General features: G+C 38.5%; 1 protein-coding gene across 5 annotated transcripts in view; it reads right to left on the bottom strand.

The window, feature by feature from the left end:
- LOC127842879 (exocyst complex component 4-like) overlaps nt 1–20,430 on the bottom strand; it is a 94,325-nt gene that overhangs the window by 31,205 nt on the left and 42,690 nt on the right. For 4 of the 5 annotated variants that reach the window (XR_008031959.1, XM_052372633.1, XM_052372635.1 and 1 more), the window contains 8 exons: nt 18,886–19,023; nt 15,492–15,569; nt 13,337–13,421; nt 12,927–12,990; nt 11,651–11,751; nt 5,245–5,262; nt 1,172–1,245; nt 451–589 (listed from right to left, as the gene is read on the bottom strand). Coding sequence is in view for 4 of the 5 variants with exons in the window: in XM_052372633.1 (XP_052228593.1) it covers nt 451–589; nt 1,172–1,245; nt 5,245–5,262; nt 11,651–11,751; nt 12,927–12,990; nt 13,337–13,421; nt 15,492–15,569; nt 18,886–19,023 (697 nt within the window). In the remaining variant the exon portion in view is untranslated. The remainder of the gene's footprint in view (nt 1–450; nt 590–1,171; nt 1,246–5,244; nt 5,263–11,650; nt 11,752–12,926; nt 12,991–13,336; nt 13,422–15,491; nt 15,570–18,885; nt 19,024–20,430) is intronic. The other variant, XM_052372636.1, reaches the window with a different exon arrangement.

The following is a 20,430-nucleotide window of genomic DNA, read 5'->3' on the forward strand; positions in this document are numbered from 1 at the left end:
CAATGTTTATGTTCACATTGTTATCCTATGACAATTCCTCCATTATCATAACGCATATGCCTGTGAGAAAATTTGTCAACTTCACAAATCAACAAATCAACCGGTTTGACCCTTTATTGTGTACTCATTTGACCACTTTAAAAATGTTATCAGCCACATCAAGCACAATGCACTGATATATCAGATGCCACATCAAGCACAATGCACTGATATATCAGATGCCACATCAAGCACAATGCACTGATATATCAGATGCCACATCAAGCACAATGCACTGATATATCATACCACCACATTGATATCTGCTTAATATCCTGTTGCCTGATATATCAGATGCCACATTCTGCATCACTGAAAATGTAGTTTTACCATAGCTATGAAAAACAGAGATGTGATCCAAATGAGGCTACCTCTGTAAGCGTTATGGCAGCTGTCCCTGTATCCACGTACCTCTGTAAGCGTTATGGCAGGTGTCCCTGTATCCACGTAACACATTGCATATCATGTTCAGGAACTGGTCAGCATAGTCAGGTAGCTCTGTCATCAAATCCTTCAGCTCAGAGACACTCTTGTCCACTGTCACTGTGCTCTGGAAAGTTGGAGGAGATCTAAAGCGTGTTCCTCTATTAGGAATGGAGCCCATGACCTCCCAGTTGCTAGGCAGACACCATATATACTACACCAGGGCAACCTCAAATCATTGTTATTTGCGGGAAATTAATTTTTGTTGCTTTTGATGGATGACCGATCCTCGAAATACACACAAAAACTCGGCAAAAATGATTGATGCAAATGTGTCTTTCCTTTTTTTTTAAACCATGACATTTTATGTAATATTATTGTGTCTCATATCATGGGTGTTCCAAGCAACTGATTATAGAAAATGTTGAATTTGTGTTGTTCATTTCAGGCCTATATTTTTATAACCTTTAATGCAAGAATAATTTGAGCCTTGTTCTGGGAAAACAGAGAGCTGAATGTGTTTATGAAAAGTGTGCGGATTGCATAGGCTAATCTGGGAAGACACTTTGCTTTGATGTTTTTTGTTTTGTTTTTAAAAGAAAGTCTCGTCTTCATAGTGAAAATCAAGTAAGGGCAGATATACATATATAAAGGCACACGCGTTAAGCCCTGTTGTCCCAGAGGAAGGCTCATTTTTCAAAGCTGGTACCTGTAAAAGTGGGCGTGGCACCCCCAGCTCCTTCTGTGTCTTGTGATCTATCACATTCCTTAGAGCATCAAAACCTGTAGGCAAACAAAAAAACATTTTTATTCTTTTAAATGCATGTTAAATAATCTATCACATTTCTTAGTGCATAAAAACCTGCAGCCATGAAAAGAGACATGATATGAGCTGCGTCATGCCAAAAGGGGTTTGTGCGGCCAGTGTAGATCCAGACCAGCCTGGGCACTGGATATGCATGTGCACAGTAGGGAGCATCCATGTCCTCTATTAAGTCACTTACGGTTCATGTAAGTTTTTTGTAATATCGTAAGGAACTCCTTACCAGGCTGTACAAATGCATCTCCATTGGGCAGGCTTTCTGGACCTACACTGGCAGTATATGGCATAAGACTGCTTTTTGCATGACATGGGTCATATAAGGAGACATTATGATATATATGGCTATAATATTGCTGACCAACCTTAAGCTGATACTTGTGAGCTCTATCATCATAAACAACAGGGTATGATTCAGCCTTATTCTGGGAATACTGGGCTTAGTGTACATGTCTCAAGTGTCCTGTCCAGTACAGTCTTTAAGGCTAAGTGCACATGTCTCAAGTGTCCTGTCCAGTACAGTCTTTAAGGCTAAGTGTACATGTCTCAAGTGTCCTGTCCAGTACAGTCTTTAAGGCTAAGTGCACATGTCTCAAGTGTCCTGTCCAGTACAGTCTTTAAGGCTAAGTGCACATGTCTCAAGTGTCCTGTCCAGTACAGTCTTTAAGGCTAAGTGCACATGTCTCAAGTGTCCTGTCCAGTACAGTCTTTAAGGCTAAGTGCACATGTCTCAAGTGTCCTGTCCAGTACAGTCTTTAAGGCTAAGTGCACATGTCTCAAGTGTCCTGTCCAGTACAGTCTTTAAGGCTAAGTGCACATGTCTCAAGTGTCCTGTCCAGTACAGTCTTTAAGGCTAAGTGCACATGTCTCAAGTGTCCTGTCCAGTACAGTCTTTAAGGCTAAGTGCACATGTCTCAAGTGTCCTGTCCAGTACAGTCTTTAAGGCTAAGTGCACATGTCTCAAGTGTCCTGTCCAGTACAGTCTTTAAGGCTAAGTGTACATGTCTCAAGTGTCCTGTCCAGTACAGTCTTTAAGGCTAAGTGCACATGTCTCAAGTGTCCTGTCCAGTACAGTCTTTAAGGCTAAGTGCACATGTCTCAAGTGTCCTGTCCAGTACAGTCTTTAAGGCTAAGTGCACATGTCTCAAGTGTCCTGTCCAGTACAGTCTTTAAGGCTAAGTGCACATGTCTCAAGTGTCCTGTCCAGTACAGTCTTTAAGGCTAATCAGGGACTAAATTTTCCGCTTCAAAGGATTTTTTATCATTTAAAGGACACTTTCTGTCTTGACTGTATTTTCATTAAGAATAGACTACCTTTAAATGAAAAATTACATAAAAAGGAAAGTGATGTCCCTTATAATCCTGTGTGGACTGCACAGGCTAATCTGGGATGACACAACGCTTATGAAATTAGCCCAGTTTTCAAAGAACACAGCCCCAATAATTGAACACTCAACACTCAATATGTAACTATCATGTATGCTTATATATTTTTAAACATTCACTTGCACATGTAAAATACTCTATGTTATATTTGTTCACTTGAATAGATGTGAAAATGTGTCTAAAGGACATCATAAAATATGACATACGTAATATAATTATGAAACATTGTACCAAATAGTTACCAAAAATCAATATATTAAAGTCTCTTATTTAAAGCATTATACTGATAAGTAGCAGTTGTGTTACATGACTATGTATACATTAACAACTCTTATTGGGGATGTTGGGCATGCTGTGTTTAATGCGCATAATACAATCTAGGACAAGAGCGGTTACAATTGAAATAAACTTTCAAACAAAAGCATGCCAATCCACATCAATGCAATTCAAGTTCATAATAATATTCAGATATAATAAAATGGGAGTAATGATGGAACATGAACAGTATTATTTATCGCTGAAATGACAGAACATGAGATTTGTTTTTGAGACCCACTTCATGCAAAAATGAGGCCTATGCAAAGAAACAGACAAGCTTGAGACAAGTCTGGTCATGAGCTACCATGTCCGCTAAATAGACCACTAAACCATGCATGACATTATAGCAGACAGCTGTACGGGATACATATGTCATAAGACCCATTTTTGCATTGTGTGGGTCATATCTGAGATATGGCTGTCTCACAATAATTCCTTGATGACTTTTGCATGCTCCATTACAGTGTTCTCCAAAAAAATGTAGTAACCAGTTAGATTAAGCCAGCAACTAAGCTCTAAAATGGGCATTGTATATCGCCATTTCTAATTAATATTTGGGGGCAACGTAGCCGTCACCTAGATTGTTAGTAACCGCTGAAATTGCTGGCCGCCATTGCTTCCGGAGAACACTGTGGAAAAAAATCAAGGGGAGTATTATTGGTGCGCAGTCAGTTAACCTTGATTAGTAACTCGGGCCCATTCTGAGTCAAAGATAGAGTCATGTCGTTCATTTGCTGGAAAACAACCATAAATTAATTTTACAATATGAGACTTGTTATGGGAAACCTGGCCTTAATGCATGTGCAAAAGTGTTGTCCCAGATTAGCCTGTGAAGTCTGCTCAAGCTTATAAGGGAAGAAACATTCCGCCTAAACTTTATTTTCATTTAGAAGAGACTTCCTTTCAACAAAAAACAAGAAACACCCGTCTCTGCTCCCAAAAGTTTTTTTTTGTCACAATATTGCACTATATATTCAGATAAAAGGAAACGTCTTGAGGGCACAGTAGTTGGGGGGGACAATAATTTTTTTATATAAAATTTCAAAGGGCCATAACTCTGTGAAAAATCATCCGACCAGAACCCGCTGATAAAATGCACATCTCCTCTTGATAGTGAAGCTTCCCATAAAGTTTCATTGAATTCCGGTCATTAGTAGCTGAGAAATAGCCTGGACAAGAATTGCACTATATGTACAGTTAATGGAAAATTTCAAAGGGCCATAACTCTGTGAAAATACATCGGACCAGAGCTGGCTGATGATATGCACATCTCCTCTTGGTAGTGAAGCTTCCCATAAAGTTTCATTCAATTCCGGTCATAAGTTGCTGAGGAATAGCCCGGACAAAAATTGTGCATGAACGGACACACAGACGGACACACAATGCGGCGACTATATGATCCCCCCCAACATTTTTTGGGGGAGCATAAATACATAAAAGCAGAAAGTGATGTCCCTGATTAGCCTGCGCAGACTGCATGGATGAATGCATGACACTTTACCGACATGCAATAAGCCCAGTTTTCCAGATCACTGCTTATATTAATTATATCTTAACATGATTTCATATGCACAATGACTGCATTAATTATATCTAAACATGATTTCATATGCACAATGACTGCATTAATTATATCTAAACATGATTTCATATGCACAATGACTGCATTCAAAGTTAAAAAGAAATACAGAAGCCAATAACAACAACAAGAAATTTAATTCCAAGTGATGCAGAGGTCAACAAAAGACAACATACAGCATTCCAAGATGAAAAACAATACACAAGTCAAATAACAATAACGAATTTCATTCAAAATTGAAGGGCAATTCAGAGTTTACCAACAACATATTGAAACAAGAGAAATAACAACAAAAAATGTTATTTAACATTAAAGAGCAATATAGAAGTCAAATAACAATAGCACATTTCATTCCCAGAAGAACAGCAATGCAGCAGCTAAACAACAACAACAAAGTTCATTCCATCAGCGTGTTCTGGGAAAACTGGGCTTAATGCATGAGCATAAAGTGTTGTCCCAGATTAGCCTGTGCTTTTATGGATTTTTTTGTTTATGGGAAGACTCATCTAAACATAAATCCATCTGAGGCTAAAAGTGTTGTTCATCGTGAGCCTGTGCATACTGCACAGGCTAATCTGGTAGGACACTTTTCACGCATGCATCAATCACAGTTATTCCAGACCCCAACTACAATGTTGATATTTAAAACAGAAGTCATACAACAACACAGCCCACTTACTTTCCTCTTCTTCGTCCACTAAGGTCAAGGTAAAACACATTTAAATATTATGTACATGTGCATGTCACTAACATGTATAATCTTGCACATGTACATGAATTTCTATACTTAAAACATGTGTTGATTTTTTTACAAGTAAATGTCCTTGTCAAGAAGCATTTTTGTAATATCAAAAAATTCATTTAACTCACTCAATTTTTTCCTTGATAAGCTGGTTTACCAGAACAAAGTGCACATACTTATGCAAGGAAATGTCCCAAATAAACAACAAGAGGGCCTGAAAGGCCCAAAGTCGCTCACCTGACATTCAAAGGAACTGACCAGTTCTGTGCAGCCCAAGATGTCATTAGAACAATATGTTCTTACCAACTTTCATGACTAGTGAACACCCTGGCAGCCACGTTTTTCAACAGACCAGAACCATTTTCATACACATCCAAGATATAATTTAAACAAGGGCTGTTTGTAAAACATGCATGCCCCCCATATGGGCTGTCAGTTGTAGTGGCAGCCATTGTGTGAATACGTTTTTTGTCACTGTGACCTTGACCTTTGACCTAATGTAAGTTATCATCCGGAAACCATTGTACTATTTCGAGTCACTGTGACCTTGACCTTTGACCTAGTGACCTGAAAATCAATATAGGGGTCATCTGCCAGTCATGATCAAGGGGGGAGTGAGAGGGGGGTATAATGTGGGGTGGGGTAATTTATTGGATGTTTAAAAAAAAAAAAAAAAAAAATTTGGGGGGGGGGGAGGGGGCGGGGGGTAGGGGGGGGGGGCTGGGGGGGAGAGGTAGGGGTGGGTAGGGGGGGGGGGGGTAGGGGTGGGTAGGGGGGGAGTGAGAGGGGGACATAATGTGGGGTGTGGTAATTTATTAGATGTTTAAAAAAAATATAAAAAAATGGGGGGTGGGGTAGGGGGGGTGGGGATGAGAAGGGGGGTATAATGTGGGGTGTGGTAATTTATAAGATGTTTTAAAAAAAAATTGGGGGGGGTGGGGGTGGGGGTGAGAAGGGGATATAATGTGGGGTGAGGTAATTAATAAGATGTTTAAAAAAAAAAAAATTTTTTTTTTTTTTTTGGGGGGGGGGTGGGGTAGGGGGGTGGGGGTGAGAGGGGGGTATTAATGTGGGGTGGGGTAATTTATTAGATGTTTGAAAAAAATATTGGGGGGGTGGGGGTAGGGGGGTAAGAAGGGGGTATAATGTGGGGTGTGGTAATTATAAGATGTTTTAAAATAAATTGGGGGGGGGTGGGGGGTGGGGGTGAGAAGGGGATATAATGTGGGGTGAGGTAATTAATAAGATGTTTTAAAAAAAAAAAATTTTTTTTTTTTTTTTTTGGGGGGGGGGTTGGGGTAGGGGGGTGGGGGTGAGAGGGGGGTATAATGTGGGGTGGGGTAATTTATAAGATGTTTGAAAAAAATATTGGGGGGGTGGGGGGTAGGGGGGTGGTAGGGGGGATTGAGAGGGGGGGTATAATGTGGTGTGTGGTAATTAATTAGATGTTTAAAAAAAATGGGGGTGGGGGGTGGGGGGGAGGGGGGGGGGGTTAGGGAGGGTGGGGGTGAGAGGGGGATACAATGTGGGTGTGGGCAATTTATAAGATGTTTAAAAAAAATTGGGGGGTGTGGGGGTGGGGGGGGGTAGGGGGGTGGGGAGTGAGAGGGGGGGGGTATAATGTGTGGTTTGGTAATTTATTAGATGTTTAAAAAAAATGGGGGGGGGTGCGGGGGTGGGGGGTGAGAGGGGGTATAATGTGGGGTTGTGGCAATTTATAAGATGTTTAAAAAATATTTTTTTTTGGGGGGGGGGGTGAGGGTGGGGGGGGGGGGTAGGGGGGGTAGGGGGGAGAGGTAGGGGTGGTAGGGGGGGGGGGTAGGGGTGGGTAGGGGGGAGTGAGAGGGGGACATAATGTGGGGTGTGGTAATTTATTAGATGTTTAAAAAAAAAATATAAAAAAATGGGGGGTGGGGTAGGGGGGGGTGGGGTGAGAAGGGGGTATAATGTGGGGTGTGGTAATTTATAAGATGTTTTAAAAAAAATGGGGGGGGGTGGGGGGGTGGGGGGTGAGAAGGGGATATAATGTGGGGGTGAGGTAATTAATAAGATGTTTTAAAAAAAATATTTTTTTTTTTTTTTTTTGGGGGGGGGGGGGGGGGTGGGGTAGGGGGGTGGGGGTGAGAGGGGGGTATAATGTGGGGTGGGGTAATTTATTAGATGTTTGAAAAAAATATTGGGGGGGGTGGGGGGGTAGGGGGGTAAGAAGGGGGTATAATGTGGGGTGTGGTAATTATAAGATGTTTTAAAAATAAATTGGGGGGGGGGTGGGGGTGGGGGTGAGAAGGGGATATAATGTGGGGTGAGGTAATTAATAAGATGTTTAAAAAAAAAAATTTTTTTTTTTTTTTGGGGGGGGGTGGGGTAGGGGGGTGGGGGTGAGAGGGGGGTATAATGTGGGGTGGGGTAATTTATAAGATGTTTGAAAAAAAATATGGGGGGGTGGGGGGTAGGGGGGTAGGGGGGATTGAGAGGGGGGTATAATGTGGTGTGTGGTAATTAATTAGATGTTAAAAAAAATGGGGTGGGGGGTGGGGGATGGGGGGGGGGTAGGGAGGGTGGGGGTGATGAGAGGGGGATACAATGTGGGGGTGTGGCAATTTATAAGATGTTTAAAAAAAATTGGGGTGTGTGGGGGTGGGGGGGGTAGGGGGGTGGGGAGTGAGAGGGGGGGGGGTATAATGTGTGGTTTGGTAATTTATTAGATGTTTAAAAAAAATGGGGGGGGGGGGGTTGGGGTGCGGGGGGTGGGGGGTGAGAGGGGGTATAATGTGGGGTGTGGCAATTTATAAGATGTTTAAAAAATATTATTTTTTTTTGGGGGGGGGGGGTGAGGGTGGGGGGGGTAGGGGGGGTAGGGGGGAGTGAGAGGGGGGTATAATGTGGTGTGTGGTAATTTATTAGATGTTTAAAAATATTTTTTTTTTTTGGGGGGGGGTGGGGGTGGGGGGTAGGGGGGGTGGGTGGTGAGAGGGGGGTATAATGTGGGGTGAAGCAATTTATAAGATGTTTAAAAAAAAATAAAAAAAAATAAATGGGGGGGTATTCGAACTATAGTGTTAACAAGGTTTAACTATAGCCATATAAGGACAAATGCCCCGCCCCCTGGCGGCCATGTTTTTCAACCAACCGGCATCATTTTTGAACTCGTCCAAGATATTATTGGGATGAATCTTCTGACCAAGTTTCATGAAGATGGGACAATAAATGTGGCCTCTAGAGTGTTAACAAGATTTTACTAAAGCCATATATAGCCATATAAGGAAAAATGCCCCGCCCCTTGGCAACCATGTTTTTCAAGCAAACCTAAACATTTTCGAACTCATGCAAGATATCATTGAGACCAATCTTCTGACCAAATTTTATGAAGATTGGAAATAAATGTGGCTTCTAGAGTGTTCACAAGGTTTTACTATAGCCATATAAGGAAAAATGCCCCGCCCCTTGGCAGCCATGTTTTTCAAGCAAACGTAACCATTTTCGAACTCATCCAAGATATCATACAGACCAATCTTCTGACCAAATTTCATGAAGATTGGACAATAAATGTGGCCTCAAGAGTGTTAACACGGTTTTACTAAAGCCTTATAAGGAAAACTGCCCCGCCCCCTGGCGGCCATGTTTTTTCACCGATCTGGACCATTTTCAAACTTGTCCGAGATATCAATAAAACCAATGTTTTGACCAAGTTTCATGATGATTGGGCAAAAATTGTGACTTCTAGATAGTGCTGCAACAATATGCCAAAAACCGTATTGCAATATATTGTCAGTTCAAAAACCAGTATTGCAATATATCGCAATATATTGCTAACTTGTACCAAAATTATAACTTGCCAATCACCGGATAATCCCGTATATTCCAATTTGAAAGCAAATTCTGGTATATATTTACTATACATGTGCTCAAGAATAACAAGAAACACAAACATTCGCAAATTTTCTTAAGTATCAAATACATTTTGGCATTCGTTACTATTTAAAGATGTGATGAAATAACGTTCAACCGGGGCGTTTTTTCCACTGAACACGCGTAATTCACCTGACGTGATGTTCCCGTTTTTATACAACACAAAATACACCCATACTTTCCATGCCATGTTCTACATGTCTGTATAATTTTCGCGCGCTTTTTATTGAGACAAAGGATAAAGATCTTTTTATTTGACGCTAAAAAAAATATTGTCGCATTAGCATTAAAATTTGGAAGCGTAATTCCGAAATTCCGAATACAAATTTAATAATGCTCAATTCAGAATCGAACAAAACATTTACAGCTGTGCGCAATTAATTCAACGATAATCTGTTCAAAAGCATCGAACGAATCCTCCGATTGTAACAACGCTACTTCGTATAATACACTTTCAGAATGCTATTTTTACGGAATTTTTTTGTACACTGCTTTGTTTTGTTTACCTTGTTATCATTATTTCGAATGGCTTTTCTGGACGAAATTTGAATGCATTTTTGTAAAATGTTTGTACCGGTATGATGAAAGTCGTATCGCAATACAATATGCGGATTGCGTATTGCGATATATACCGATAAACCGGTATATTGTTGCAGCACTACTTCTAGAGTGTTCACAAGGTTTCTCTATAGCCATATAAGGAATACTGCCCCGCCCCCTGGCGGCCATGTTTTTCAACGGACCGGAACCATTTTTAAACTCAACCAACATATCATTTAGACAAACATTTTGACAAAGTTACATGAAGATTGGGCATCAAATGTGGCTTCTACAGTGTTCACAAGGTTTTTCTTGTTTTTACCTAGTGACCTAGTTTTTGACCCAGCATGACCCAGTTTCGAACTCAGTCGAGGTATCAATGGGACAAATGTTCTGACCAAATTTCATGAAGATCAGACAATAAATGTGGCCTCTAGAGTGTTCACAAGGCAAAATGTTGACAACGGATGACGCACGACGGACAAAAGGCGATCACAAAAGCTCACCAAGTGGGGGAGAATAGCAGTATATATACTGCTATCCTTTAAAGCCACAAAACCATACAATATTTTTTCTGCTTAAAATGACTGGCAACAATATGATATCTTTCTTAAGCCAAATGACAAACTTATGTGCATGCATATAAACAAAAATATTTTAATCCTTTTCTGTTGAGAAACGCACTTTACATCATTTGTAGTCTTAAAACACAATACAGTAAAGTCCGGTAATCTTGCGCGTCCCGTAATCTTGCACACTTTGCATTTGCGAATCTCGCAGACGACGAATGGTTTTCTTTAGTGATGAAAGATGGAATTTCACATTTTAAAGAATTAACGGATTTAAAAGTTACGTATTCCATGCAAAATTAAATTCGATCATTTCATTTAAACACCGGTTGCGTCATCCCTATACATCGTAAACACTGGCCTTCTTACGAAAAAATTCAAAATGAATCACAAATTCCCTGCAGTCTTTAGCGTTTTCATACTTTAAATTATGAATTCATATATCCAACGTGTAATTTATTATTCCATTGCACAATATCCGATAAGTTTTGGTATTTTTTGCCATAAAAATATATCGCATCAGACGACATAGTCATTATTTCCCGCAATTCTATCAAACCAATTTGGTATGATCTCCGCATGCGCAATGGCCTAGTTTTGATATTTTCTGTAAAATATGGAAGCATGATCGTGGTATCAAACCTGTTTTGCATTTTTTTCACGCATACCGGTACTTTTTTATTAATTGTACACTATTATTAGTGACTATATTATTTATTGATTTGTAGTGAACAAAAACTGCACTAGAAATCCACATTTAATTTCAATGGTTTTACAAACTGATTTTAAAAATATTTTTCTGGAATGCTTTTTGTCAATAATTGGACACCATATGTCTACAGTTTTGGAAATTTTGCCTAAACGAGGTCATTATACAAAGTGCGCAAGATTACCGGACACTCTGATAGTTTGAAAATGAGGTGAGTCATGTTTGTTTTGGAATCAAATCGGACAGTTCTTCACTGAATTAATTAGATATTTTTGTGTTAATAAGCACATGAACTTATTATTTTCATATTAAATTTAGTTATTTTGTTGCCAATTTATAAAAGAACATGTTTTTAAACCAATTGATCCTTAACTGCGCAAGATTACCGGACAGCATCGTAAGTTAAATTTAAGACTTTTCTTGCTAGATTCACGTTTTAAAGCTTTCATTTCTATCCCTAAGATACTGATAAGCAGCTAACAGCATAAAACCTGAACAGACTGCAAGTTACTTGCAGGCTGTTCTAGTTTTCTGTTGGTTGCTTATAGCCATTTTCATTATGCTTCTGACTGGGAAAGGGTTAATTGAATCCACATTTTTTCAGTAAGCAGATTACCTTTTGTGGCGATGTCTATATTGTTGGAGACAACGTAGTGGATGTGTCCTAGATACGTGTCCTCCACAAAGTTCTTCACAAACTCATTAAGGCTTGACTCCCTGAGATCACACAAACATTCATTCAGGGCATGTATACACTAATCCATTCTTAGACTTTAAAATAAAGAATAGAAATAAAACCAATAAAATACGCTCAGCAATTGAATATATAAAGGCTCTTCAATTTGCTTTTGTGATCCATAAATTGTTCAACATGAAGAATTATGTAGTAAGAGGTATTAAATTTTGTGTCATGTAAAAATGTATTTAACTATGAGAACATAACAGTTTCAAGAATAATCTACATTTTTAGACTTTAGTCTAAGAATTGGTTGGTGAATACGCGTCCAAACCTCATGACTTCAAGCATTTTCATTGGTTAGCATATTATGGATTCCATCCATGGGAAAGCAAAGCTTTATTAAAACAAACATTCCCATTGGTTTGAAGGATTCTATCCATGGAAAGCAAAGCTGAATTGTAACAAGCATTCTCATTGGTCTTTATTTGAAGGATTCTATCCATGGAAAGCAAAGCTGAATTGTAACAAATATTATCATTGGTCAGTATTTTAAAGATGGAAAGCAAAACTAAATTATAAGAAACATTCTCATTGGTCAGTATTTTAAGGATTCCATAAATGGAGAGCAAAGCTGAATATAACAAACATTATCATGTGTCTGTATTTTAAGGATTCAATCTATGGTAGGCAGACTGAATTTTAACAGTCATACATATGGCCAGTTTTTCGAGGATTCCATCAATGGAAAGCAAAGCTGAATTGTAGCGAACATTCTCATTGGTCAGCATTTTTATGATTCCATCCATGGAAAGCAGAGCTTAATTGTAACAAACATTCTGATTGGTCAGTATTTTAACGCTTCAATCCATGGAAAGCAAAACTGAATTGTAACAAACTTTTTATTTGGCCAGATTGTTAAGAGTTCCATTCATTAAAATCTAAGCTACATTGTAACAAACATTCTCATTGGTTGGTATTTTTGAGTTTTTGAGCTGTGCTGTCCTGTTGTTGACACAAAATGAGTGCTATTTCCCCAATTTATGACTCAAATATAACCCTATCCCTTAACAGAAATGAAACAATGATTGTAGATAATGTTTACAATTTCCTTGGGTGCATACATTTCTGAAGTGTATATTCAAGATACACTCAAAGTGGACAAAAGTTTGCCCTGAACAGGCACATTATTGATGAGCTCTTATGTAGTTCTTACCCAGGTTGAAGGGCTGATGAGCTCTCCACTTCCTTGATAAATATCTGCAGCTGTTTGTAGATACCTGCACACCATAACAACAACTGTGACATTTTAAACGACTTTGTTATAGATTATAATACTATTCAGTGTGGCATAAAATGTCTACTCCAAGCCGATTCAATATTTAAATTCAAATAAAATACCCCTTAGAAGAAAGAACATAGCAAACAAGTAATACATACTGAATCTCAGGTACTAGTCAAGAATTTTGTTAAATAATGTTTAGTTTGAGTTTGTAAACACCCCCAAATATATCTCTTGCTTTTTATTAGCATCTTATTTTATACATACATTTGTGCATCTCTAGTTTATAATTGAAAAAAAGACACACGTAACAAACATAATCGGTTTACTGATCCAGTTCTTACTTCGGATGTTGTCCACAGATGGCTTGCACACAAAGACATGTTTTGGTGTGTCCATATGCATGGTGCCCCCTCCAAACAGCTCACTCTGTCAACCAAAATATCAATTTGAGCCTTGCTCTGGGATGACAGGGCTTAAAGCATGTGTTGTAGTGTCATCCTCATTTAGTGACATGACTTAAAGCATGTGCGTAGTGTCATCCTCATTTAGTGACAGGACTTAAAGCATGTGCGTAGTGTCATCCTCATTTAGTGACAGGACTTAAAGCATGTGCGTAGTGTCATCCTCATTTAGTGACAGGGCTTAAAGCATGTGCGTAGTGTCATCCTCATTTAGTGACAGGGCTTAAAGCATGTGCGTAGTGTCATCCTCATTTAGTGACAAGACTTAAAGCATGTGCCTAGTGTCATCCTCATTTAATGACAGGGCTTAAAGCATGTGCGTAGTGTCATCCTCATTTAGTGACAGGGCTTAAAGCATGTGCGTAGTGTCATCCTAATTTAGTGACAGGGCTTAAAGCAAGTGCGTAGTGTCATCCTCATTTAGTGACAGGGCTTAAAGCATGTGCGTAGTGTCATCCTAATTTAGTGACAGGGCTTTAAAGCAAGTGCGTAGTGTCATCCTCATTTAGTGACAGGGCTTAAAGCATGTGCGTAGTGTCATCCTCATTTAGTGACAGGGCTTAAAGCATGTGCGTAGTGTCATCCTCATTTAGTGACAAGACTTAAAGCATGTGCCTAGTGTCATCCTCATTTAATGACAGGGCTTAAAGCAATGTGCGTAGTGTCATCCTCATTTAGTGACAGGGCTTAAAGCATGTGCGTAGTGTCATCCTAATTTAGTGACAGGGCTTAAAGCAAGTGCGTAGTGTCATCCTCATTTAGTGACAGGGCTTAAAGCATGTGCGTAGTGTCATCCTAATTTAGTGACAGGGCTTAAAGCAAGTGCGTAGTGTCATCCTCATTTAGTGACAGGGCTTAAAGCATGTGCGTAGTGTCATCCTCATTTAGTGACAGGGCTTAAAGCATGTGCGTAGTGTCATCCTCATTTAGTCTGTCAAGTCTACATAGGCTAATCTGAGACAACACTTTCCACTTTTATAGTATTTTTTGTTTAAAGGAAGTCTCTTCTAAACAAACTTCAAGTTTTAGCATAATGTGTCCTCCCGTATCTGATAATCCCAAAATGTTTCAAACCACTCAATTTTAGCCAAGAGATACGCATATTTTATTTCTTATATTCAAAAAGCTCTTCTGATATGGAGTGATATTTACTAATCGTGTATTTGTGTTTGGTGTATAAATATAATTTTCATAACACCATCTTGACTTGTACTCAAGTTATTAGAAACTATTTTAGAAATTATGTACTAATGAATGCATTGACCTTTACCCCATCCAAATGCAATCCTTTGCTAGTGTTGGATATTAGGCATTTATGCATGAAGTTTCAATACAATACCTCATTTACTATTAATTTATTTAGAAGAAACCATTTTTCTATATTAAGTAACACTGACAATGACCCCCTCTCCTATACTAGAAGAAGTTATGATATAAGGTATATATGTTTGTAATTTCATAGCAAAACCTATACAGTTGAACACTGCCAAACAACTTCAAATTATTTTTTTTGCCTTTTGATAATGTTTTCTTGTCCATTTCTTCCCTTCTTTGTTAAAATAAAATACACATGATAAATTGTAATTTCCTAACTCAAATTCATCTCCCTTTAAAACTTACCTTCTTCTTAACACCTAATAATCAAATACTATTCTGGTGTCGCAGCTAAGTTGACAGTATATTTTTCAGGTGTGATGACTTGGCACTATTTTACAAGATTCCAACGACTTCAACATCACAGTGTACAATTGAGCCATGTTCTGAGAAAACTGCATGAGCATTAAGTGTCGTTCCAGAAAAGCCTGTGCAGTTTGCACAGGCTAATAATGGACGTCACTCTACGCTTTTATGGTATTTTTTGTTTAATGGACGTCTCTTCTTAGTGAAAACTCAATTTAACCGGAAAAAGTCGTCCCTGACTAACCTGTGCAAACTGCACAGGCTTTTCTGGGATGATCCATTACGCACATGAATAATGACCAGATTTCCCATAACAAGGCTCAATAATTCCAGTGTAATGTTAGTTGGCTCTAACCTCAAAGTGGTGTGTGTCCTCCACATAGCTGTTGGTACTCAAAGCGTGAATTGAAGCATCGAACCTGAACAGGGATCCCTGAAATGTCAAACCAAAGTAACTTTTTTTTACTAAGAACCATCAAATTGTTCATTTTGTGTCTGAATCAATACATGTTTTCTACATCTACAAATATGATTTTATTCTGCATCTGTCTAATACATGGTTGTAATTAACGGGCGCCACCTCTTTTTTTAGATGCTTGGGCTGCGATTGTATGTTTCTGTATTTGTGGATGAATTAATCTTCCCTTAATCGTACTACATTGCCCGATTTTTTAAATAATGCGAAATATGCTGAAACAATATATCAAACCTACCTACCCTGTATAATTATCCAGGAAATTTCAAAACATCCAAGCCTAAGCGCCACCTCAGAAGTTGCATTGGCTCATTTATTAATGCATCTCAAAAAAGAGGCGGAGCCCGTGATTAACGGTTGTGCAATAAATAGACTCCAAAGTTTCTCTACATGCCTTTAGTAATTGAGTTTTAATAAATTTACTTAAAAATTCAGTCATTAGTTAATGTCATTCACCTCTATGGTTACTTTTTTCTGTTTATAAGGCCGGATATTCATGAACTATTACTGTTTTTCATTGAGACCTTGACGCTGAGATAATACCGCTGTTATTAAAACTAAAATATTAACAACAGACCAAAATATTTAACAAAACATATTAAAGCTTTATTAAAACATAAGTAAGAACTCCTTCTTACTTTCCGAAACCATCAATCAACTTGATAACTTAAGTAAAAGTGAGTAGTACTAGTATGTGCTGACATTAATTGTAAATTCTGAATATCAGCTTAACCCTTTCACACTCAGAAGCAAATTGAACATGGCAATATGCACCCAACATAAAACCTAACAGCTTGAGAGTAACTCTCACGCTGTTCAGGTATTATGCTATTTGCTGCTCACAAGTATCTTAGAGATGGAAATAAAGGCTTTTAAGCTTGAATCTAGGACAGGTCCTAAATTTAATTTGATTTTGTAGATGACTAGAAATGTGTCAAATAGCTTATCTGAGAGGTAAAGGATGAATGACTATGTATGATCCAAAGGTCACATTTTTCGGTTTCTGTGTCTTTTTCATTTCCAAGCCCAAGGTACTGATGAGCAGCAAACAGCATAAAACTGTAACAGACTGAGTTGCTCGCAGGCTGTTCCGGTTTTATGCTGGTTGCATATAGCCATGTTCACATTACTTCTGAGCAGGAAAGGGAAAATGACTATTGCAGATCTAAAGATCATCTTTTTCTGTTTCTGAGCCTTCTTCCTTGTGAAGAACGTACCTTGCTCTGTGAAAAGGAAGTTTAATGCATGTACAACAAGAGATGTGTTTGTCAGAAACACAATGCCCCCTATTGCTCCACTTTGAAATCAAATTTCCATATATCATTTGGCAGGTTTAGAAATTATCTCCTTTTTAAAGCTTATTACTTCCCTTGGATTGTATTTTTTGACTTTTGACCTTGAAGGATGACCTTGACCTTTCACCAGTCAAAATGTGCAGCTTCTGGTACACATGCATGCCAAATATCAAGTTGCTATCTTCAATACTGTGAAATCATTTATTTTTGCCAGCACGAAATTTCGTCATTTTTATAAAAATGACGTTTTCGTCAGCACTTAAATTCGCCAATTACTGACTTTGAAAAAAAATGCTTCAGTCAATATCTGATTTGTTTTTTCCGAAATTATCGCGGTTGCAAAAAATCGTAGTGGGGAAAGAGGGAGGACACTTGAGAGTCACTTGCAGGAGGTGGGGCCTGTTTGTCACATGTCAATATACTAGTATTTTGTTAGGTCAGGTGATCAGTAATTTGCCCCCATTAGTGTATCATTATTATGATTAGCGGATTAGTGGGACCGAATAATCGTTAACGAGTGTTTGAAACCCGGGTTTGAAACAGTGAAGCCAGTCGCTAATTGGTCTTATTCATTTATTATCATGGCAAAAATTATAACAATCTTACCTTTATCGGCGCAAATTAGAGAAGGTGCGAAGATTATTGGTTAAAATTAGTGTTAGCAAACTATTTGGTCAGTTTTCAATAAAGTTTCAAGAGTTTTGCATCGTAAATATATGATCACTTTAAGTACAATAATTTTCGGAATGTAAAATTAGCAGTGCATTATGGGACAGAGGTTTCAAAGGGAAAAGTTCGTATTGAATTGTAACTACCAATGGACGAGTGAGTTTAAATTAGATTGAAGGCAATGGGATACAAAGCAATGTTTTATTGTGTCATACTCAGTCATCCGAAACACGTGTTTTCCGGGGATTTCCTGAAAATCACGCAAAAATAAAAGTGAATTTCTGAAAACAATTTCCCTACGTTTGGATGGAACTAATCGTCATGATTGCTAATTTCTCTTTACCTGTTACGTTTTCAATTGCTTCAAGTAACAATTATTTGAAACATGTATCGTAAAACTTGTAAAAGATATCAATGATTAAAAAGATCGATAGCCAATAAAACCAAGCACAAGCTATTTTTACACCTGTATTGTAGTTAAACGCAAACAACCAAACACAAATCAAAATGTTCTGTATTGATTTGTATTCAAGGCGGAGAATGTATATACGGTAAGTATATGCATTAAAATTTGTTTATTGTCTTTGATCCGGATCTAATCCGGTGCGTGGAGGCTGTATAATCTTCTGCAACAACACTGAAAAACACAATACACACAATGGGTAATAAAGTTGTTTACAATTAGCGCTTATCATGACAATTCTTCCTAAACGAAGTCAACGCAGTCGATACAGCTGTACTGCTTTCGCGTTTTAGAGCAATTTCATGTGTCAGTTAAGTACACTGTGTAATCTACAACCTTTTGTGTCAAACCCAGATTTATCTTGATTACGTAACAGACGGAGTATGTATGCGTGGATTACGTTGGATTTTAGCGCCTCATGCCTTTGGTTATTCAGTCTTAATTTGTTCAAATATGGGACATAATTGTTCGTTAGGATCTTGAATTCGTCTATCGGTCGACTGACGAAATATACGAAAATTAATGCCTGACGATATATAATGGTTTCACAGTATTGCAAAAGTTATGGCCAATGTTAAAGTTTTCGGACGGACACACAGACAGACAGACAAACGGACTGACAGTTGAACTGCTATATGCCATCTTACCGGGGGACATAAAAAATGCCGTCCCAGATAAGCCTGTGCAGTCCACACAGGCTTATCTAGACAACACTTTCTTGTCACTTTAAATGAAAAATACCATACCACCCAAAAGTGTCGTCCCTGATTATCTTGTGCCAACTGCATAGGCTAATCTGCGACTACACTTTACGCACATTCATTATGACCAGTTTTTTAGAGCTCACCTTTTTCTGTTTCTGAGTCTTTTTCTTAGTGAAGTACGTGCCAATGTCCATAGTTGCCTCCTCATAGTTACTGGGTGCCTGTTGTCGTGACTTCACCGTGTTACGCACGTCTAAGTACTCATTCAGTAGCAACTCCGTCTGGAAGTAACAACAACAACACGGGGTGTCAGTTATATATCAGCTGCATTCTGGGAAAACTGGGCTTATTGCATGTGCGTAAAGTGTCCTCTCAGATTAGCCTGTGCTGACTGCTCATGCTTATCTGGGACTACACTTATCACACATGCATGAAGCTTAGTCTTCCCATAACGAGGCACTAACAGGTACTCGTTCAGTAGCAACCCAGTCTGGTTAAGTTCAAAAGGTTCAAGGTCAGATTTAAAGTCTGATATTAATAACTCAGAGCTCCAGATAAGGATTTGTGAAATAAGTAATGGTACCGCCACTGACAGAAAGAAAAGGAGTAACGCTGAAAATCAATTAGTACCTGTACTACCATATCCAAAAATACAGGTAGTACTGTACTACCAGTGGGTAGTAGAGTACTAGGGTGTTCTAGCGTGTATAACCGACTTTACAGAAACATTTGCAGCAATTATAATAAATATATTTAGCTTCTAAAACAGTTACTTTATTAGGTTTTCCATTCTGAGTTATGATGCAAATACAACTACACATTAAAACTCATGACTAAATACTATTTCTTCATTTTCCTTGACAAGAAAACACAAGCCAACTAGTAAGCTAAGTAAATGAACACTAATGTCACTGTTTCATCTCAAAAGAATCATTGCTTTAGCAGTTAACTGTCAAAGTTGGCATAGCCTTCGATGAAATCAAATTGATAATTATCTGGTCGACAATGTCTTTTTCTGGGTTTACAGGATTGAATCTAAGGATGGTTAGACGACCGTATGAAGCCATTATATGACAACAAAGTGTTTTTTAAACCGCTTTCGGTTTAGCCGGCCTTAACCGCGCGCAGACATATTGTTTTTGACGGGTTTACGAGTTACCGGAAATCACGCGACAGAATAGACAATAATACCAAACCCAGTCTACAACTTTTCGTTAATTTAAAAAAAACGAAAAGAGCCGTTAGGTTGGAGACCAACAAATCACGCCGCGTTGATGCGGACGTATCGGTACGGCCAGATATTTTTTGTAAATGCGTAAAAAGGATATTAAAGTCGTAATTGTAGGTCCAGTTTATAAAAATAAATGCGTAAACCTTCATGAAAAAGCCGTGTTTACGGCTGTACGGCCCTTATCTGGAGCTCTGATAACTTGTGACATGTTCAGCTGAATTTTACATCAACCCCATGATCACTAGAATATAAGTCGCCAAATGACACTTAGCGTGGCATGCAGCCACAGCACATTGGCTTATTTCAGATAGTACACTAAAGATATTTGAACACCTGGGACTCCTCTTATAAAACATGCATGGTACGAAACATTTAAGTTACACTTTTTGAAGAAGCATCAAGCTAGTACTTTTTTGTAAATTTCTGTAATTTTATTCAGTTCTTAACAAAAAAAAAT

The sequence above is a fragment of the Dreissena polymorpha genome, chromosome 8, assembly GCF_020536995.1.
Source record: "Dreissena polymorpha isolate Duluth1 chromosome 8, UMN_Dpol_1.0, whole genome shotgun sequence".
Classification (NCBI taxonomy): domain Eukaryota; kingdom Metazoa; phylum Mollusca; class Bivalvia; order Myida; family Dreissenidae; genus Dreissena; species Dreissena polymorpha.